This window comes from Macrobrachium nipponense, chromosome 3 (assembly GCF_015104395.2).
Source record: "Macrobrachium nipponense isolate FS-2020 chromosome 3, ASM1510439v2, whole genome shotgun sequence".
Lineage (NCBI taxonomy): Eukaryota > Metazoa > Arthropoda > Malacostraca > Decapoda > Palaemonidae > Macrobrachium > Macrobrachium nipponense.
The window spans coordinates 13,621,088-13,645,125 of NC_087202.1; the positions used below are offsets into that span (position 1 = coordinate 13,621,088).

A 24,038-nucleotide genomic window follows, 5' to 3' on the forward strand; every position below is an offset into this window, starting at 1 on the left:
AGGAGCCTTTCTTAGGGGGGAAAACCCGGGTTACCAGCTGGTCGCGCAAGAGCGGACGCTGGCCTGGCAAGGAGTCACCTGACGTCTCTCACCAGCCTTCTGCTCCGTGCCGCGTCTTGGCGCCGAGCAAACTCTGGCGCCGAAACTTGGCTGCACGGTCTCCCGAGGGAGAACGTACACTCGGGATCTCTCGCGAACGAGAGGACCGAGCCGGAACCTGGCGTAGCGGCATCGCCGCTAGCACCAGGCGAGGAAGTACCAGAGCTAACCGATACTCCTCTGGTCCCCGTCTATCTCTTCCTTACGGAGGGGGAGACGGGCCCCGCTCCCGAAGGAGCAGGAGGACCAGCAGAAGGACCCCCCGTCCACCTGGGACGGGCCCTTAGAAGTTCCCGAAGGAGACTTCTTAGGGGGGAAGGCAGCCTTCTCTTCTTCGGCTTATGGGCCTTAGAAGTCGAAGGGGAAGAGGCAGCAGCAGACGATGAAGACGAAGATGACAGCTTGCTCTTCTCCTCTTCCTCGTCAGCTCACGCAGGGACAGTCGTCAGGTCCTCCATCCAGGCCGGAGCCGGGGCTATTGCCGAAGCAACACGGCCCGACTGCACCTGTCCGGAAGGACCTGGGACCTGGGGGAAGAAAACACGTGGGGCAGGACCAGCATGGACAGGCAACAGGAACCAGGAGCGACAGGAACAGCAACCAGCTCAGGAGCGGCAGGAACAGCGGCAGCGGTAGACCAGAAGGGACAGCCAAGCAACAGCGGGAATCACATCAGCGGCAGGTACGGCAGGCCTAGCGATCGCCTCGTAGAATCATCGGCAGCCAGCGGAACCTGGGTCCTGGCGGCCGGTCCAGGGGGGGCGAGCTGCTGGAACAGCGGAAGTCTGGGGCAGGCAACACGAAGAAAACAGGCGGCGGCGGCAACCCCACCTCGGTACGGCTGCGGCCCTAGTAGCGGCAGACGGCGTCATCGACACAGCATGGGAGTGTAGAACCAGGAGGGGGGGGAGCAGCAGATAAGCGGCCGTGGTAGTAGTGGAGACCGCCCCAGACCTCGCTAGACGCTGCAGCAGCCCGTGGATGCTAGGCACGCCCTGCCTCCGCGGTGGTCCATACCTGTCCAAGGTCGTCTACCCACGGATGTAGCACCTGCGGTAACATAGATAGATTAGTAAGAGGGGTTCCCTCACGCACGGGGGGAAGACATGCCCCACCCCGAACGCAAGGAAGACCCCAAATACAAAATACAACGAAGAAGCTGAGCGGGGGGCAGGAAGGAAGACGAAGAATCGGATACCAAGGGAGTCGCGGGAGAGCTTTCCGACGACTTCCTGGCAGACCTTCGCTTCCCCTACCCCCGCACAGCAGTGAAAAGTAATATGAAAATGAAACAGAATACTGCCCTTGGCGATTCACTTCATAGAACTTAAAGGGGAAAAGATCAATTCCCGGCCCGTAAGAACGGAAACTTGATCCAATAATATGATGCTATCATAAAATATATATGAAAATGAAACAGAATACTGCACTTGCGATTTCATTTTCACATAAAAAAATCGTAAGGATCAATTCCCGGGTAAGAACGAAAATTGATCCAAATTAAATTTCATGCAAATAAAAAAATGAAAATGAAAAGAATATTGCAATTGCGAATCCACTTTCATTGCATTCTATTATACAAAATTAAAAGGCTCGTGCCGAGCGCAATCACACTCTCGGTAACGAACGCACAGGGCAAAAATATAATGAAGAGAGTACTTACATTTTTCAATTACACACTTTCGCCCAAAATACATGACTCGGCTCGAGCGCAGCCCGCCCTCGGCACCGAGACATAATTCAAGGGTCAATTCATGAAAAGAGAGGAAATCGCCGCATCTACGGCGATAACTCCACGTTGGTTCATAATTAAGTAATGAAAATGAAAACAGTGTACTTACAGTTTCATTTTCAAGTCAAACAAACATTAGTAGAAAACAATATACAAACAAAGCATACGGACGATGAAGCGGCAGAGAGCGATGACGAACACGTCCTTCACCCCCGCGGCCAAAAGCAAAAGTGATTGTTTACCTCCGCGCGACTGTCGGACAAGCAGTTAACTACCGTTCTCCCCTTGTTCGAAGCTTACGACCGTTCCAGCTGCCGCTAGCTACTTCCTATTGTTAAAGGACCGATGGTTTGTATTACGTATCGGAACAATTATAATTTGGTTCCAAGACTTCATGGAGGAACACTACTACAGTTCTTACCTACAATGTGCTTGAGAGGTAAATAAAAGGCACTTTCTAAAATCAGCTGGAGAATCAGTAAAAAGGTTTTCTTTACAATGGGGCAATTACTGTATTGGAAAAGTTCCATATAAAGAGGAAGAATGATACTGAAATATATGGAGATTCTGAGCAGGCATCTGACAGAATACTAAGACACACAATAGTTACTGTTTCACCTACTACATGCTTCTGGCTGCTCTGACAAGGGAAAATATTTCTTTAGTAAGTTTACTAAGAAATTTGGTGTATGAAGCATGTATGTTCTGTGAGATCCCCACCTCTGTATAGGATTTATAATTTTGTCATAAAATAAAGAGATTCCCACCTCTATGGGATTTATATTTTGACATAAAAATAAAGAAAGCCAGAAAAACAACTATTTTAAGTGATAAGAAAACAAGGTCCTCTGCTAACTCACATCAACACATCCAGAAATGCCATCGGTTTATACGGCATACTCATCCCTATACAGGCAGATTAAGTAAGAAAACAAAAAAGCTAATAAATTTTGTTTAGCATTACTTTATCTGAAAATGCATTAATGACTAGTTAAGTAATATCTAGATTCTTATTCCTAAGTTCGATGAACAAAAGATGATACATACTCACCTCATTTGGTATATATAACACCCACCCTAGTTCGCCCGTATGGGTCAAGTTCATGGCACGGATTCCGTTCGCAAGCCCTACATCAATTTCTTTAAAAGAAAAGAAAGGGAAGGCCTTGGTGCTCAGGTCAACGTCTGTTAGTTCGGATAAAACTCTTCGTGCAAGAGGTCCTGAAATGAACAATAACATCATTCTGGAAAAATAAAAAGTAGCAAGGTATGTAAAAGCTTCTTTATTCTGTAGTTGTTTGAATATCTGAATTGATTATAAGATCACCTGCCAAATTAATTTCTAAAGTTCATTCATTTTTCTGAGCAGTACTTAAGAGATCATCCATAATTTTTGTCATCTTTGCATAAAGTGTAGTTAAGAATATTAACTTTATAGAATATTCAGCCAATACAACTTGACATGCAACATTAATAAATACTGTTTTAATATGCCTGAAATTGTGACAATGTGACACAGACTGCTTTAGAAAAGACATTGCATGTTTGTAAGGCACTAGGCAATACAAATGACTAGGCGATACAAATGCACAGGAGGTAGGAACTCAACAAGCATTCACATTAAACAACTGCAATGTCAACTAGAGAGTTAAGATTACAAATTATATGTATGTATCTGCTAGCATGTAAGACACATTTCTTTAGCATGTAAGACACATTTCTTTAAAAACAAAAAAAAGTTATGGAAATTCCTAGTTCATCTTGTAAAGTGAAAGTCAAGAGTACAAGTGTAACCCACAAGCTATAAACAACTGGCTTCAGGACTGAGCAATAAATCTTTCCCTCAAGCATACATAGACACAAACTACTGTTGTCTCTCTAAACAAAGTTAGGTTCAACAGATGCAACAACTTATATGACTGCAATTTGGATAATTCTATTACACATTACATAAGTACTAAAAAATTCAGTATAATTAAATTAAAAATGAAACCCACTACAATACATAAGAAAATATTTTATCAATCTTTGGCACTACTATTAGTAAATACCATACTTCACAGTTACCAGTAACCATTGTCTCAGTTACAATACATACCAGTCATCTTTTCTTAATACAAATATCTAAGCATAGGAAGTGTGTATTATTATCTACATAATAAGTAAGCTACTAGACACACTGTTTTAAACAAAAGTCATATGGCTTCAGTAAATATTATCTAAGATGACATTACGTACCAACTTTCTTTGCTTCATACGCATGTCTAATTTTATGGCTTTTATATTACCAGTATAATAGGCAACTTTCTTCAACACTTGTACGTAATATGTAATTGTTACCCAGTGGTCACTATGTCTACTGAACATAATGCTAAGTTAGCTTAGCTTTCCCATCTTCCCCTGTTGCCCCTGCTGCTGCCTTAGCCTGCCTCCAAAACAATCAACAACAGTGTACGTACAGAATTTGACTTTGTTTATGCTATTGTTGCAAAATATCTTTATTACATTTACATTTCAGTCTCGATAAAAAATATTGCTAAAATATTTTCAGTAGACCTAAGATTACAACATCAGTATAGCTGTATGTGAGAGAGAAAAGAAACAGAGAAGGCTTTTTATGCTAGTCCAAGAGAATTTTGCATTATTAAGCTCATTCAGCAATGATGTCTTCCATGTACCATGCAACATAAAGACAATTACATTGCAATAGTATAACCTTTACAAGCTTAAAATTACAATAACAGTCATACAGTAAGTGTGTGGTTGTGTAAAGTCACAATAACAGTAATAAAGTGTAAGTGTGTGTGTGTGTGTGTGTGTGTGTGTGTGTGTGTGTGTGTGTGTGTGTGTGTGTGTGTGTGTGTGTGTGTGTGAAAGGGAAAGAGATAATTTTTTGGACCAGTCAAACATTCAGTGATTGTTTTGTAAGACTATTCAGGGAGACATTCATGAGATAGTTTAAGTTCATTTTGTACTGTACAACTTTGTTAGCTAAAGTACCCATGATGTGTTTCATGCTACCGATAAATTTTTTGTCATACAACATAAAAAAGGATAATCCTGTGGTATACCTTTAATAAGTCTAAAATTGCAGTATCAAATGCTAACACAGAGACAGAACACATGACATGGTCTGCTACGCTTATGCTGGCTGCTGTGTTATGCAAAAGCCATTCCTATAATTCATACAAATGCATATACTGTATTGAGAAGGGCAGAACACTTGACGTGCCTAAAAGTACAAATTTTACTGTTTCTTCTCCTTTACTGTGCTATTTTGAATATATATGTACAATAAGTTTCAAAATAAACCAATAGTGGGAAGGACTATAAAAATCAGGGAAAAGAGGAGTATGTATGTACATATTTTTGACATTCTTCTAGAATAGGTTCCTCAAAACTGGGATACATATTTCTTGTATGCCAGTAAATATAGCACATAAAATTTTGCAATGTTGCAAAGCAGAGTACACACTCTTCACATTTTATTTATGATTAGTATATGAAAATAAAAAGCAGAGACTGATATGTCCAGATTTCAACATGAAAGCTTGAAGAGGCTACTTTGTTAAATCCCCAACAAAAATGCCATGTTAGGAACCTTGGTGCAATCTTCAATGAAATAATTACTTAAGGATAGGACACTCTTCACTGAAATGGTGTGAAAAATTAATGTGCTTACAATGGAGAGGAATACCAACCATTTGAGATGTTGATGACAATTGTAATCATCATCCATTTTTCAATTTGTGAAACTCTGATGACAACATATTTCAACCCCTGAGATTCCGAAGATATGCTCTTAATATATTCAACAAAAATCACAGAAATTTGTCATAACTAAGAAATTGGAAATCTCTGTTCTCCAATGTATTAAGATTTTTTTTTTTATAAAAAAAACTAGTTTTTCCATTATGGCTAACTCTTAATGATATTGATTTTTTCTTTTACGCATTTCTAAACATATGATAAAGATCATTATTTATCTTTAAAATTATACCAAATTCACTGCATATCAAGAAGTGTGAGGTTTGGAGACTCATAAGCACTAACCTTCAGTATAACATTGTTTTTCAGATTTGGTTATACCATAACAATAATACTACTGCCTTTCCTCCATAAAGCAGGCTGAATGATAACCCCTCCCAAAAAAATAATTTTGAAAAAAGGAACACCAGAGAATACTAAAGGCAGGTGTTACATCTTACAGATGATAGGGAATATGTGTACTGTGAAAACAACATCACGGCAAGAATAAATCTGATAAACAAAAAAATTATGAACCTGATAAGATTGCAATGATACCAACATTCAATACTAACCCATCAGACATATAGCAGTGTACATGGATGTGATATCACTCATAACAACAGATCCATCTGAGGGGAGATTTCTCTTTAACCAGGTACCACAGCGTGTCTGCTGAATACTGGGAGATATCATCATATAGCTGAAAGATAAAATGTACAATTGTGAAAAGTAAAAATGATTAGTGAAGCAATACTGCAAGACTCTAGTGATCTCAAATTGCATCTATCCACCAGTTAAACTACTGTATAATATTACCCTTTCGATGAAAAGGTCAAACAGAGAAGCCTACAGAATATAGAGATATCATGAGAGTTCAACTAGCCTGAGCTGTCTTATTTCTTTATTTTTACTTACGCTACTCTCTGATTTTAATCTCCCTCCATATTTTAATCCTATGTTGCCTTGCAAGCCACTCCAATGTGTAAAGAAAATCTTAAAGTTTACCATATCAAACTATAAGACTGAAAATGATATTACTATTAACTTCCCCAGCCCAATCCTAAAGCAGGGGGATATTTGACATAAAGAGCAATAATAAATACATAAAAAGAGAGGCACAGATGTGCTTAGCAATCAGTGTTTACTAAAAAAAAACTTATTGATGTACATTAGCATGAGTCAAGCTTGCGAATGGCACTGAAATTTTCCTTTCAAATGAAACATTAAACAAGCCTTCTCACTTGCTTCCCCCAACTCATTACAAAGTAGCATCCATTTCCCGCTTGATCCACTCATGCCATGCTAAACCGCACCCATTCCCAATCATCTCGATGCAGTTCATTTTAAAAGTATCTTGCAGTGCTTCATATTCTAAGTAGCAGATTCTTGTCTGTTACCCAAGCAAAATTAGTATTGGAGGCCCAAATATCATGAGTTGTTCAATAGCAACTTAATAATGATGAATGATAACTAACAAAAAGAGGATTAAATCTAATTCTTGTTGCTGAGAAGAATTTTTCTTTAAAACAAAGGAAGTGAACAAGGGGCTACAATGTGCAAACATTTTTTGTTGCTTATCAACTACTGCGAATAAGCTAATTTAAACATGCAACAGAGCAAAAACTCTTGGCTCACAATGCTAAATAAGCCTTGGTCTCGCAGCCTCAAACATGTACAGTAGTACAGGCCTTTGTAAAGTAATGTCCTATAATTTTAAAGGAATACCATTAACTTTTTTTTTTTCTTTTTTGCATCAGGCCAAATCATTTTTGTGCCACCTGAGAACACTATAGTGAACAATCAAAACCAAATATTCTTTATTAAACAAAAATAAAGGCAGTATTATCCCTGAATTACATAAATTGCTAATGTACTTCTTATAAAGAAAACTATAAACTGTACTCACTGATTTGGAGCTATGCGTGCTAAGGAACAATCATTTTCATATCCCCCGAGAGAATTCTGCATACCAGTGTGAATGATCCCGCCAACAGGAATGTCTACATCATTGCTGCACAAATACTGTAGAGCCTGTACCACCTCATTACCCTTGGACTGAAAAGCAATTCATAAATACCAAAAATAAGTCAATTGCATAAACCTGAAATTAACATTTCATAACTCCGTCTCATGTATGGTAATCTTATGTAGATACAGTATACTCAGAAAAGAATGATAAACAGATTTACTGTATTTGAAGGTTTTGGGTCGTGGACAGAGTGACTCATGGTGAGTAACAATATTACTTGAATTCATGGGAGGATGTACTGCTTCTCGGTCTCACGTGACGTCTTTTTATAAATTCGCTCATAAATATACTTAAGGGTTGCTGTTGGTTTTAGTTTTCATCTTTTATGATATTATGTCAGTTATAGATGTAATTTTGCACACTGCATCTTCATTCTCGATAAATTTACGTAAATATTTTACAACAAAAATGCTGAATTTATTTCTTATCTGTTCTGATAGTGTGAGCAGTAATTATAATTTAACAAAACAAAATAAAGTAATTTATTAGAAAAAACATGTATAACTTTGTAAAATTTACAATTGACTTGTAAAAGAGGCCCCACAAGGGATTATAAATGATGGCTGTCTCATGACCTTCTCACAAGAGAGTATGGGATAATGTCAGAAGATGAATTTGACAGAGAGATGTTATCTATCTTTTAATTCAACAATGCATCGTTGAATAGCAATGCTAAAGATTACTTTTATGCTATTTGATCCTCAGACAGCATTCCACAATTTGGTTGATTTTCTGTGCAATGTTAAACATTGTAAAATTTCATCATTTTCTCTTCTGCTTGTTCTTCCTTCCTTTCATTTGTTGTCATCTTTCTTTGATGGTGATTTGACAAGTTCTTCATTTGTTAGAACCCCTTTATGTCCTACACTATGTTCTTCCCCTCCTCCATCAATCATATTGACAAATCCATCTCCAGTGACTTTTCTTACTAACTAAAGACTTTCTTAACTTACAGTTGCCTTAGGGGAAGCCTTTCACACTACATTACTCTATACAAAAGTTCAAATATGAATTTACTGTTTCTGGTTGTATTTCGTCCATTGCATCCACCAGAGGAAAGAACTTCCAGCAATGCATATTAAATTGAGATTAGTATTAATGGGCAGGTTACGTGGTCCTGACACGCTGAACTATATGCTGGTCTACAGTACCCTTTTTGTTCTAGGCAGTTCTTCACTCAGGTGTCGACACACTGATGGAACTGTTCCAAAAAAGACTGGTTGCAACCCCATTTCTAACGTGATTGCCAGAATACACATAGATGCTCTTTGTTCTTGATCCCATGGCTTCCTTCTTCTCTCTCCTTATGTTGCCTTGTTTGTACCAGCATTATTCCATCTTTCCATACTTTAAGTCTTTTTGCCTGCTTTGTACTATTATCATGATAAAATATTTGATGCAAAATGTATTCTTTCTCTCTGGCCCTAATTTGTAATGCTATATTAATAATAATAATAATAATAATAATAATAATAATAATAATAATAATAATAATAATAATAATAATAATAATATGTGGCGCCGTGGAGGAGTGGGTTAGGTCTCAATAGACTTAAGTCAAGTTAAGCAACATTGGCTCTGGTCAGTCGTTGGATGGGTGTCCGCTCTCCTCGGTGGCGTTGATTCCTTGGGAAAGGATCTTTACCATAATTTCCTCAGTCTACTCAGCTGTAAATGAGTACCTATCCCTGAGGGGGTAGGGTCCAGCTATGGGGTTAAATAGCAAAACTCAGCAATGATGGAAAGAAATGAAGGAATAAACGACAACGACGTAAATGGAACCTCTGGCAAAACAGAGGAGCTTCGTCCGGCAACCAGGTATTCAACCCAATTGAAGGGGAAGACGGTCAGGTACTTGGAGGTCGTCATCCAGCAACTGATCACCACAACGAAAGTAATCAACAGCCTGAGATTGGAGCTACAGAGGCAAAAAGGACAAGAAATGGACAAGAGAAGAAAATAAGGAAAAATATGGAGATGCTACATCAGAAGCAACCCGACGGAGAGAGATATAGAAGAAGATTGTCAACATCTGGAATGAGAGGAATAAACACCCCCCAAACAGAGCAGAGGCTGGCAGACCAAGTAAGGAACATAAAGAAAAAGAACTGGCTCTCCCAACAGAAAGAAGAAAGAATGGTGAAAGGGAAATGTTCTCACACGACAACGAATTACACGAAGACGAACTGAGAGACGATGCCACAGAAGACGACAGGGAGGATGAGGTATCAAACAACGACACACGAAGAAACACCGACGAAGTAACAGAGAGGACGGAATGGGTAGAAAAGATTAGACAATGGATGGAGCCAGATACAGAGAGAACAAAGATCCCCTCCATGAAAGCCTACAACACCAAAGAAATTAGGGAGAAAACAAGTGAGGTCAATGAAATAATGGGCATAATACAGACCACCAGTATCACAGAAACAAATAACTTGACATATGCAGGAGCAAGATTAGTAGCAGAACTGATGGGAATTCGAAACACCAACACCACCAGCACAACCAACCCAACAGAAACCAAAACAGCAACCTCCTTGAAAAGGCACCTGGAAAAGCAAATCATGGTGATGAGATCTGACTTAAGTAAACTGAAAGAGATGGCAGAAAAAAGGCTAAGAAGCAAGAAAACAAGGGAGGAACTCAACGAGAAATACAAAGTACAGGAGAGGGGACTAAACAACACAATAGAAGATGTAAAACAGAGGCTTAAGGCCAAAGCACATAAGATCCAACGGTACATGAACAGGAATAAGGGATACCAACAGAACAAACTATTCGGAACCAGCCAGAAAAGACAGTTATACAGCCAACTAAGAGGGGAGACAACCACCCAGAAATTCCTGAAGCCGAACCAAGTAAGAGACTCTGGGAAAACATATGGAGCAATCCGGTATCACACAACAAACATGCATCATGGCTCCAGGAAGTCAAGGAAGAAGAAACAGGGAGAATAAAACAAAGATTCACAGAGATCATGACACACACAGTCAGACACCAACTAAAGAAAATGCCAAACTGGAAAGCCCCAGGTCCCGATGAAGTCCATGGATGCTGGCTCAAAAACTTCAAGGCCCATACACCCACGAATAGCAGAACAACTCCAGCATTGTATCTCAAATCACCAAGCACCCAAATGGATGACACAGGAAGAACATCCTTAGTACAAAAAGACAAGAGTAAGGGAAATATAGCCAGTAACTACAGGCCTATCACCTGCCTACCAATAATGTGGAAGTTACTAACAGGTATCATCAGTGAAAGGCTATACACTTACCTAGAGGAGACAAACACCATCCCCCACCAACAGAAAGGCTGCAGAAGGAAGTGTAGGGGCACAAAAGACCAGCTCCTGATAGACAAAATGGTAATGAAGAACAGTAGGAGAAGGAAACCAACCTAAGCATGGCATGGATAGACTATAAGAAAGCCTTCGACATGATACCACACACATGGCTAATAGAATGCCTGAAAATATAAGGCAGAGGAAAAGGAAAATACCATCAGCTTCCTCAAAATACAATGCGCAACTGGAATACAATACTTACAAGCTCTGGAATAAGACTAGCAGAGGTTAACATCAGGAGAGGGATCTTCCAGGGCGACTCACTGTCCCCACTACTCTTCGTAGTAGCCATGATTCCAATGACAAAAGTACTACAGAAGATGGATGCCGGGTACCAACTCAAGAAAAGAGGTAACAGAATCAACCATCTGATGTTCATGGACGACATCAAGCGGTAAGAGCATCAAGGAAATAGATACCCTAATCCAGACTGTAAGGATTGTATCTGGGGACATCAGGATGGAGTTTGGAATAGAAAAATGCGCCTTAGTCAACATACAAAAAGGCAAAGTAACGAGATCTGAAGGGATAAAGCTACCAGATGGGAGCAACATCAAACACATAGATGAGACAGGATACAAATACCTGGGAATAATGGAAGGAGGAGATATAAAAACACCAACAGATGAAGGACACGATCAGGAAAGAATATATGCAGACTCAAGGCGATACTCAAGTCAAAACTCAACGCCGGAAATATTGATAAAAGCCATAAACACATGGGCAGTGCCAGTAATCAGATACAGCGCAGGAATAGTGGAAATGGACGAAGCAGAACTCCGCAGCATAGATCAGAAAAACCCAGGAACATATGACAATACACAAAGCACTACACCCAAGAGCAAATACGGACAGACTATACATAACACGAAAGGAAGGAGGGAGAGGACTACTAAGTATAGAGGACTGCGTCAACATCGAAACAGAGCACTGGGTCAATATCTGAAACCAGTGAAGACGAGTGGCTAAAGAGTGCATGGAAGAAGGACTAATAAAAGTAGACGAAGACCCAGAAATATACAGAGACAGGAGAAAGACAGAAAGAACAGAGGACTGGCACAACAAACCAATGCACGGACAATACATGAGACAGACTAAAGAACTAGCCAGCGATGACAATTGGCAATGGCTACAGAGGGGAGAGCTAAAGAAGGAAACTGAAGGAATGATAACGCGGCACAAGATCAGGCCCTAAGAACCAGATATGTTCAAAGTACGATAGACGGAAATAACATCTCTCCCCTATGTAGGAAGTGCAATACGAAAAGTGAAACCATAAACCACATAGCAAGTGAACGCCCGGCACTTGCACAGAACCAGTACAAAAAGAGGCATGATTCAGTGGCAAAAGCCTACATTGGAGCCTGTGCAAGAAACATCAGCTACCTTGCAGTAATAAGTGGTACGAGCACCAACCTGAAGGAGTGATAGAAAACGATCAGGCAAAGATCCTCTGGGACTATGGTATCAGAACGGATAGGGTGATACGTGCAAACAGACCAGACGTGACGTTGATTGACAAAGTCAAGAAGAAAGTATCACTCATTGATGTCGCAATACCATGGGGACACCAGAGTTGAAGAGAAAGAGAGGGAAAAATTGGATAAGTATCAAGATCTGAAAATAGAAATAAGAAGGATATGGGATATGCCAGTGGAAATCGTACCCATAATCATAGGAGCACTAGGCACGATCCCAAGATCCCTGAAAAGGAATCTAGAAAAACTAGAGGCTGAAGTAGCTCCAGGACTCATGCAGAAAAGTGTGATCTAGAAACGGCAACACATAGTAAGAAGAGTGATGGACTCCTAAGGAGGCAGGATGCAACCCGGAACCCCACACTATAAATACCACCCAGTCGAATTGGAGGACTGTGATAGAGAAAAAAAAAAAAAAAAAAAAAAAAAAAAAAAAAAAAAAAAAAAAAAAAAAATAATATCCAATAATATTCTAACCACAGGAAATGGGATATGCTAGTGGAACTTGTACCCATAATCATAGGGACACTAGGCACGATCCTAAGATCCCTGAAAAGGAACCTGGAAAAATTAGATGCTGAAGTAGCTCCAGGACTCATGCAGAAGTTTGTGCTCCTGGAAACAGCACACATAGTAAAAAAAGCGATGGACTCCTAAGGAGGCAGGATGCAACTTAATAATAATAAAGATAATACACAGTTCAGAAACTAACTGATCCTTCTGAGACAGTGAAATGATGATTTTCATCCATTCCCCTAACTTACAAAGTAAAAAAGATAGTGAGCACTATAATAAATTAAGCTTGTTCATTACTACTCATTCATCATATTAAGAACTAATCCCCGTCACTCCATTACCTTGAAAAGAATGTAACCTCTCCATTCAGCCAGCCCCCTAGGCCCCATTATTAAAACAAAATTCTTGAGTGAGATAAGATAAGAGATAATTACCCAGATATCAAACTTTGCAAATGATGAGTAATCCAGGATGGCAACCCGCTCTCTACATGCAATATACTCTTCTCCAACCACATTAAACCAATGTGGTTTTGTCCACATTTCTGTTGAAGCCATCTTGAATAGTGCTGATGGTTTTCCTTCAACATCATAATCATCAACATCATAATCTGTAAAGAATAAGTGAATGAAGAAAGGTAAAAAAATAAATACTTAAGAAAATAAAAACAAGCTGTATAATGTTTTAATAAACAATCATTAATTCATACAATACTTCTGCCTCATTTACAGAGTTCTAAACCAAATTTAGCCAAAGTGGAACCATCTACCATGTTGATCAATAACACCAGACATGAGCTAGCCTTTTTCTTAGCACTGACTTTACCAGAAACAAGTAACAGGATCAAGGAACTGTGACAAACACATCTATTCAAATATACAACTACCACTTTTGTGAATTTCAAAATCCAAAAATATATTCATCATACAATACTTGCTAGGACCTTGAAAGAAAATTTCATAGTTGTTACATTCCAAATTCCTCTGTTGATAAACATAAAGCCATGATCAACAGTAAATAGCCGTATTTTGTGTATGTCCAAATGCCCCATACATCAATAAAGACTAGAAGTAATGAGATCTGGCAATCTAGGAGGATTTCTTAATGGAAATGCAGCTCATGACATAAAATTTTCAATTATTGCCAAGTTGAAAAAATGAATTTTCAGCCGAGGCACTGAAAATGTTTCAGTTCACTGACTTTATAACAACTATTAAAATAACGTTACTTAAACCCTTTTAAAACTGACAAGATCCAAGTAATTTGAGTGAATAACACTTCAGGAATATATAATATCATTGCAACTTACCATCTTGTAACATTCCTCCTGGTTCAAAATAACTAGGTCTTTCATATCCCATGACCTGTCCAAAAACAGCACCAGCAGACTTAAGTTTTGGAAAAATTGGAGACATACGTAAACATCTCCCAGTCTTGAAATCAGGAAAAGGGTAGGCTATGCTATAGTGGATACCTAAAAATGGAGAAAAATAAAACTGTTACAGTTAGAGAATTTTAAGCTAATTTTGTTTCATACCATTTTCTCAAATCATATGAAAAGCAAGGTACTAAATGGTTTTTGCAGCATTCATTTTGCACCATCTGGCCTCTTCCTATTTAGCTGTCCAAAATCTACTTCAACATTCTCCAATACGTATTCACCTTCTGAGTATCTAGGAATGTTATATGTACAATGGTATCAATAAGCTCATTTTCAATAACTAACATGAAGTCAAGCAACAGATATAAAACTATTACAAAATATACATAGACATTCCCTTGTATTTACAACGGTTAAACTTACAGTCCCTGCAATTGCTATACTTTATGAATGCCATCTGTTGCCACCTAAGAGTACTGTAATCTGGTTTAAAGCTAAGGACTATATTTCAGTGGACTGACTCCCACCCTTATGAAGTAGTGAATGACAGAAGTTACATTGGTGAAATATATAGTGGGAGATATGCCCTTAGGTGATACCTAGGGTCACCGCTAAACCGACATTGGTTCTGTTAATTGTCTTAATCCGGTTTATCGTTGCATTAAGGAAGAAATTGTCTATATGGTCAGAGTCCCAGGCCCCACTGGAAAGGTTGATCCTATTATCTTGTTTTATCAGTGTAGATTCTACCATTTGACATTTGTATTGACAGCTGCTTTTGTATAAAATTCAGGACAAGTTCCAATCCATGGTATGGTTCCGTGTTATTTATATGCTGGAAAATTGCCAAACTATGTTGTCCATATCTAACTGAGCGCTTAGTATGACTTATTATAATCCCTACATGGGGATTTCATAAACTCTTAAGTCTTTAGAAACTGGTTTCTGCTGAACATTAATTAAGGATTTCTCCAATGTATTTGGATAAGTGAAGATGAAAGGGTTGGAGTGGCCTAAGGTTTGTGTGATCTCACGCAAATTATCCAAGTGAGGGATTATGATTTTTGTTGTGAATTTTTCCTTTTCTTTGTGTCCTGTGGGTTTGTAAAAAATGCTCTTTGCTTTGTGTATGAATTTTTTTCTATGATGTGCTTGGGGTATTTTAACAAGATAAAGTTGATTTCTGATTGTTTCAAATTCTCTGGGCTCTAAGAAATAAGTTACTTGCTATGCCAGTTTTAACTGAAATATCATGATTGCTGTAAAATGTATGTATGAAAGTGAGAATGTCGCTTTCCTGAAGACTGAATTTGTAGTTGTTATTAGGTCTGATGATTAAGACATCTAAAATGGGGATTTGGTGTCCTTCTATTTCTCAAAATATTTGCATAAACTCGTGATACACCCTGTATAATCAAGGACTTGTCTATACATACAAGGTTTCCATCTAGTTACCCCATATCCCTTACTTATCTTCAGAAGAATAATATACATTCCTGACATTGATCCAGTTCTCACTGACTGTCTGCACCTCAAATATGGTTTCTGGATCTGGAAATTTGTTTTCATATTCAACTGCAATATGTAAAGAATCAAAAGCAACACAAAAGAATAAAGACTTATAACTAAGCCAAGTGGATACACTTACCAGGAACTTCTTGAACTCGATCCAACAAAAATCTTCTGTTGTTGTGCGCTGGGAGAAAGCGTAATATATCAAGATCGTGAGCATCCATTGGAGCCATACCATCAACAATCCACTTAGCAAGCACTGATCCTATACCACCTGCAGCATTACTACCACCACTTTTAAGCCCAGCTGCCACGAAATAGTTTGTCAACTGTTCAAAGAAATAAAAAAAATTAATTTCATCACATAAATTTTTAATCAATTTGCATTTGTCATAACAAACCTGAGGTCTTAACAATAGGATAATCTTTTAGTGCCAGCTGGAAACCAGTTAAAACAATCAAAGATTCTGACATGAAAGAAATATTTCACCTATAAATTCTTATGTAAATCCTTAACAAAGCTTGAGTTTATAGTACTGGAAACTAGAGTAGCAAGGAACAGCTTACCTCTGGTGCTTGCCCAAGAATCCATCTGTTATCAGGTGAAAATCCACAGGAAGAATTAATAAGTCGGCCAAGTACAGCATCCTTCATAACTGGGATTCTATGTAACATTTCACGCAGCATAGTATAGAAATGGTCCCAATCTTCACTCTGTTCCCTTTTTTCTACTGCATCATAGCCTGCAAATCAGGTGAAGGATGATGTCAAAATCATATGGAAGCTATGAAAACTAAATACAGTGCTCCCCCCATATTCGGAGGGGATGCGTACCAGACCCCCCCCCCTTGAATAGTTGGAACCCCTATAAAAATGCTGAAAACAGCCTATTTTGTTAGTTAAAACTCAAGAAAAACCGACTAAAATTTTTATACTTGGTTTTTTAAGTTTTACCGCAAAAAGCGCATTTTATGATGAAATTGATAAAAAAACAGGAATTTGTGGATATTTCTCATAGAAAAATACTGCGAACATGTGAATTTTCCGCGAATAATGCAGGGAAACGTTCCCAAGAGAAATCCGCGAATGTGTGAGTCCGCGAATCCGGAGAACGCGAATACTGGGGGTCCACTGTACATCTTAAAATTAAAGTACTGTGATGTACTATCCTCAAGCGATGCACTTACAAAAATTAATTTTTAGTAAAACTGAGACCTGTTTTAGCTGCAAAGATTGATTTTACCTCTTATAATATACACATTCCAAAAATATAAAAATCCTTATGAAAAAATTAATTATTTGGACACTTACCTGCTGTTAAAGTTTGTTTACATCTTCATGCCATTAACTCTTTCATATCCGCTTAGTTTTGAGCACTGTGTCCCCAGATATCCGAGGTATCTGGGAGCGCTCGACAGTGCGAACAAATAATTACTATTTCGAAAATTCAGCAAAAATATAAATTTTATGCCAACAATGTTCATTTTCTGTCCTTTTTTTCTAAATGTTAGTATTTTATGGTGGAATAGTGAGAATAAGAGTCCCAGCCCTCTAAATACGAAAAAATGTGAGATATTTAACAAAAAAACAAAAAATATCTTTACTTTTTTTTATATTTTCGTTCGTAACCCAAAAACTATGAAAGTCAGGCGAATTAATTATTTTTATTGAGAAAGCCAATAAAATTCTCTAAATATCGACATATAAATCAATGGAAAACGAATAAGTCCAGCTGGTGAAAAAATAGATAGAAAAGAGGGTAAGAAACAGAGCGCAGTACAGGGATTTGAGCATGCGCAGTACAGAAACTACTTTGCTGGCGTATTGATACCCGAGATACATGGTCCAAGGTATGATCTAGCCTATGGAAATCACTACTTGTCCGAAAAAAAAAATGCCCCTACCACACGCACGAAAAATTTCGGTAAATTTTACGTACCGCTACGTCAGTTAGATAGATAGGGGATAAGAGTATTTTTACGTACTATTATGTCAGTTGGACATGAAAGGGTTAAGTGTGATTGGCATTCAAAATAAACAAAAGACTAATGCTTGCCTGACCCGGATGGACTGTTTCCCACCAGGTGGCATTGAAATGTTTATATTCTTATCAGTAGGTGAGTATCCAAATAATTAAGTTCATCATTAAAATTCTTATTATTTGGGAAGAATCTTACCTACTGTTAAAGTTCACTGACTGCCACATTGTTAGAGGATAGAAAGTTAGTTCTGCCAACGAAACATCCATTTAACCAACAGAACTAAAAGTTTTTACAAAAGGGAAAAGCTTCTAAACACTCTCGCCTGTTGTGTGGTCCTTCTGGTAGTGTGACCCTTCTGGTAAGTAGTCACCAGATGTGGATTCACAGCAGGGTGTAACAGGAGAGAAAGTGGAACTATGTATCACTTGAAAACCAAAGGAGAATCAACCCAATCAAGGATGAAAACTGTCAAGTCAAAGGAGGAACTGGGATGGTATAAAACTGTAAATCCATGGACGAAGACGGTGAGGCAATAAATGCCAGCAAGGACATCACGGGATGCCAATAGTACGTACTAGATTACAAAGACAGTCCATCTGGGTCAACCAAGCCTTATTCTTTTGAGTATTTGGAATGTCAATTGCACCTAATGCCACGAAGATGTACACTAACATTAACAGTAGGTAAGATTCACCCTAAATAATATAAAAATTAAAACATGAAGACATGCTATAATCAATTTTACATGAAGTTCAGTCTTCTGTAATATGGAAAGCTCTTATTTTTTGACCTAGTTGTTTTTACTACTGAATCTGTTTGATGATGAACAATTTTAATTCACAGATAACCTATGAACACACATTAAATAAATGCATAAGCTTAGTAAAAACAAACCCAAATTATTCTGCATAGCTATTTTACACCTATAAAGAAATTATTTCAAGAAAGTTGTAACCATAACTGTCCTATTATCATATGAAGACTATACAAACAAAACTGAAGTGATTAGTTGATGTCTACTCTTGTATTGGTGGGCCAGCTAGGAAGGCCATGGATCCTTTCCGCAAACATTCATTCACTTTCTTCCCTATATCTTTTATCATTTACTTCATTATCTTGATATTTTACTTCGATTTTGACTTATACAATAAACCCCCTGGATTGGCGGGGGATGTGTATCACAGTCCCCAAGAATAGCTAAAAACCATGAATACATAAAAGCCCTCTAAAAATGCTTAGAACTGCCTATTTTGATAGTTCAAACACAAAAAAAAAAACTTTAAAAATGCTTATACCTGAGTAGTTTAGTAGTTATATCACAAAAAGTACATTTAGTCATGAAAATTATATGAAAATAGTAATTAGTGAATATTTCTGTGAAAAATACTGCAAATAGGCAAATTTTCTGCAAATAATGTGTATATATATGTTCCATAGAGAATCCGGAAATCAGTGAATCTATGAACTGCGAGCCCGCGAATCCTGGGGGTTTAATGTATGTACATCACTTCAAGTCAGTATATATAAATTAATATATATGTGCTAGTGCTATCTTTTGAACAACTTTCATTGCAGTTCATAGTTTACAAAATTACTCATCCTTGTACTATTATAATTTGCAAAGATATCAACACTGTAATTAACAAATACAGTGGTCCCCCCGTATTCGCGGGGGATGCGTACCAGACGCTCCTGTGAATACTTAGAACCTGCGAATGTTTGGAACCCCTATAACAATGCTAATAACAGCCTATTTTGTTAGTTAAAACTCAAGAAAAACCCACTGAAAATTTTCATACTTGGTTTTTTAATAGTTTTATCACAAAAAGTGCATTTTATGATGAAATTGTTTAAAAAAACCATGAATTTGTGGATATTTCTTATAGAAAAATACCACGAATTTGCGAATTTCCCGCAAATAATGCGGGGAAATGTTCCCGAGAGAAATCCGCGAATGTGTGAGTCCGCGAATCCGAAGAACGCGAATACGGGGGGTCCACTGTAGTACCCTTTCCCTATTAGTACTAATATATACTAGTTAGTTTACAGTCAGAATTTAACTACAGAAATGCAAGAGCAATACCATACCTGGAAAGTTGTCTCTTTCAAATGTAGGTTTGGCCCATTTTTCAAAACCACCAGCTAAGAATCCACCATTGAATTCTCTAATGTAAAAGTTGCCATCAGGATCTCGAATTGCTGAGTGGGAGAGAGAAATAGAGTTCTGAAGTGATGATGCGGATGTTAATTTATGGTGCAAAAATATAGATTTTAAAATCAATAGTTATTTTAGTGTAACATACAAAATATTACAAGGTAGTCCCGGGTTAATAGCCGGGGTTCATTTATTGGCCGAGCACCAGTAACCAAAAATCACATTTAATTGGATAAATGACATTTACGATGCTGAGAATGCCTGTGATCAACTTAATGGTGCCATTAACCAGTTAACAGTGCCATTAAGTGGTTTATCAGTGCCGATAAAATGCCTGGTTAACGTCATTGTTAGCCAAGAGCCATAAAACTGCAACAGCGTTAACCGGAGACTCCCCATGGGCAAATCTGTTCTTATAGGCAATTTAGAGATCTAAGTTCTGAGTCAAGTATATACTACAAGCACAGGCCACTAAATGCCATTGTCTTATTGTCTGTCTAGCAGTTCAGGATTTCTTTTACTTCTGAAATGGATAAAAATGGTTGAAAGGGAAGTTTATGTTCGTAGGACTTCTCACGTAATAAATGTATGAGTAATTGGCAAAAACCTACCATTTTGCCAAGTGATATATATTTACAGGGGTCATAATACAGCCTTCAATGTCTTAAATTATGAATGACAAAAACAATAAAGATACATTGATTAATGAAAAACAGTGCTCCAAGACACCTTTCCTTACCTGGCATCATGGGATCAACACCATCTAAGGGATAAGTATAGAGAAAATAATGTTCTGCTGGGTGAACTGGGACTCGGACATATGGTTCAGTCATCTGTCCCATTTTTCTTGCCCAAAGACCTCCAGCATTTACCACATAGTCACACTCAATAATCCCCTTATTTGTTTCAACAGCAACAGCCCGTGAGTCATGAACAATTATCCTGGTTACAGGACAGTTTTCAACTACTTGGCCTCCTGTTAAGAAAAAAGACAAACATAACTTTTATATTCAATAACTAATTACAAGAAATAATCGAGAATGTACAGCAATTACAATTTTAGCAGAGAAAATTTCCAAAATCACAAATATGGCACACAGGTGAAGCCAAAGTAATAGAAGTAACACTTCAAAAGTGAAGTGAAAAGTCAATTTAACCCTTAAATGCCGACTGGACGTATTTTGTCGACATTTTTTGTCTCTCGGGTGCCGACTGGACGTATTTTACATCGACATACAACAGTTTTTTTTAAAAATTTGCGGAAAAATGATATTGTTAAACTACAATAAAGTTTTGTACATACTTACCTGGCAGATATATACTTAGCTATAGTCTCCGACGTTCCCGACAGAATTTCAAATCTCGCGGCACACGCGACAGGTAGGTTAGGTGGTCTCCCTTACCCGCCGCTGGGTGGCGGATGTACGAACCACTCCCGTAGCTTGTCAGATTTTTCTCTTCCACCTGTCTCCTGAGGGGAGGCTGGGTGGGCCATTAATCGTATATATCTGCCAGGTAAGTATGTACAACAAAGGGATTTTGACGAAGGAAAAATCTATTTCTGGGTGATTGGCTCGTGTCGCCCTATGAAAGTAATCCTTAATATCATCTTTCTAGGTAAAATTATCCTAAAATTACCAGAGAAAAAACAAAATTAAGAAAATGTCAGTAAGACTGACTCGCTCACTCTTAAAAAGAAGTGTCGGTATGATAGGGGGGGGCGAGTGTGGAACACTACCACGAGACAAACACCAATTAGAACTTCCTTATCAGAATCCCCCTAAGAGAGAGCCGATACCAACGGGCGATGCAGCCTCTACTACTACTACTAGAGGACGCCACGGACAGCAGCGCCCCTAGCGGTCATCCTTAAATAAAACATAAATACATCTTGTCCTGCAAGGGGGGGAAACAAACCATAAAAAGGGATGGGTTTCATAGGGCGACACGAGCCAATCACCCAGAAATAGATTTTTCCTTCGTCAAAATCCCTTTTCTGGGCTCAGCTCGTGTCGGCCTATGAAAGATACCAGAGAAACAGACAAGATGGAAAGGGAAAAAATGAAAAACATATTAAAATGATGGATATAATATAAGTAAATCAAATACAGCATACAAATTAAGTACTTAAACTAACTTATTACAGTAATCAATAACAGAATGTTAGTAAACTTAAAGTACTTAAATGGTAGTAACAAAATCATAAATATGCATGTAAAATAAGGAAATGTTTGAATTTACTTAATTAGAACATATAAGTACAATTATATACATACATGTGTCCTACCCTAGCATAAAAATAAGGGTAGATACACTCAATTCCATCATTAATACAATTAATACAATTAATTCAAATATGTACAAACACATTGTGACTGAAGTTATCACAAATCCAATTGGAGAATTTATACAAACATATTGTGGCCTATCCTAGCATAAAAATAAGGGTAGGACCACTGAAGTACATATCAGTACAAGGGTGGTTGTCCCTAGCAAAAAAATAAGGGACAAACCACTACAACACACAACGGCTAAGGCTGGGGGGGGGGGGGGGGGGGGGCCTATGATGATGAGTAGCCTGGTGATAGGTTGAGGCATGTTGGTTGAAGTAGGTAGAAAGGAGACCTGGATTAATACTACAACTACTAAGCAGTATCAGGGGAAACTATGTTTCCCGCTGCTACTGCTGAAAACTTTAAAGATTTTCCAAGGACTTTAAATAATGTCGTTTAAAGACTGTCGGGGATTTCCATCCAGTATACTTTCTAAGATCCTCAAAGTTCATATGTTGGAAATAATTAATAGAGGTGGCTACTCCCCTGATATCATGTGCTTTTGGAATGACTCAGGGTTGGCTTGTTTAATGAAGTAAAGGATTTGCTGTCTAATACCTTTAACTGACAAAGTACCACCTTTTTCTCTCATGAAGAGAGCACCAGAGGATCTAGAAGAAGTACGAGATAGAAAGGCTCTAAGAGTTGATACTGGGCAGAGAGAAGGATCCTGTGGAAGTGGGATAACCTTCCAAGGAGCCCACCTTGCAAGAGGATCTTCATTTTTGGCTAAAAAGCTACGATCCGGAGCAAGTAGAACTTCTCCTGATGGGAGGAATTCCACATGACCCGCATCCCTGGATAGAGCCGACAGTTCTGAAATTCTCGCTCCTGAGGCTAGGCTTAATAAGAATAATGTCTTCCTCAGGAGCATTATGAATGTACAAGATGAGTTGTCAGTATCTGAAGCTAGTTTGAGAACATCATTTAAGAACCATGAAACTGTAGTAGGCCTCTGAGAAGGTCTAAGTCTAGCACAGGCTTTAGGGATAGATGTGAAATAAGATTCAGTCAAATCTATCTGAAAACCTACTTGAAAGATTTTCTTCAAAGCGACTTATGAGTGGTAATCGTGCTAGCTGCTAAACCTTTTTCAAATAAAGATCTGAAAAAGGATATAGCCAAATTAACTGTCATGGTTGTAGTGTTCGATTCTCTCAAGAAAGATGCTAATTTCTTAACAGCTGAGTCATATTGTCTAATGGTTGACTCCCTTTTATCTGATTCTAGGAAGAGAATATTCTGTGGATCAATGTCAGCATCTTTATTAGCCGCAAACTTCATGAAGTCCATAAGTTAGGGTCTGGAGAGTTCCTGAGGAAGCGAACACAGTCCTCATTTGTACTGATTGTGATAGTTTGGGGTTGGGGATCCGTTGAGGTCGGAGACCCAATTCCAAAAGAAGTGGATACCAGTTGCTCTTGGGCCAGTTCGGTGCAATCAGAGCTATTATCCCTTTGAAAGACCTTAGTTTGTCTAGGACTTTCAAGAGAAGATTCACTGGAGGAAAAACATAAATTCTCCTCCATTGATTCCAATCCAGCGACAGGGCGTCCGTGGCATAAGCCAGAGGGTCCAGGTTGGGGGCCACATAGCAAGGGAGCTTGTGGTTGCTTGTGAGGCGAAGAGGTCCACTTGGAGACCTGGGACTCTCCGGCTTACCCACTGGAATGACCCGACGTCCAGAGACCACTCTGATTCCAGAGGGACTGACCGGGCCGG

At 38.5% G+C, this 24,038-nt stretch overlaps 1 protein-coding gene across 1 annotated transcript in view; it reads right to left on the reverse strand.

Annotated features, from left to right (window-relative positions):
* The window catches only part of LOC135221625 (pyruvate dehydrogenase phosphatase regulatory subunit, mitochondrial-like), a gene marked incomplete at its 5' end in the record, with an annotated part of 83,001 nt that overhangs the window by 19,478 nt on the left and 39,485 nt on the right, over nt 1-24,038 (reverse strand). The window contains 9 exon segments of the mRNA XM_064259287.1: nt 2,883-3,052; nt 6,154-6,281; nt 7,488-7,636; nt 13,388-13,563; nt 14,263-14,427; nt 15,983-16,175; nt 16,414-16,589; nt 19,917-20,027; nt 20,723-20,959. Of these exon segments, the coding sequence (XP_064115357.1) occupies nt 2,883-3,052; nt 6,154-6,281; nt 7,488-7,636; nt 13,388-13,563; nt 14,263-14,427; nt 15,983-16,175; nt 16,414-16,589; nt 19,917-20,027; nt 20,723-20,959 (1,505 nt within the window).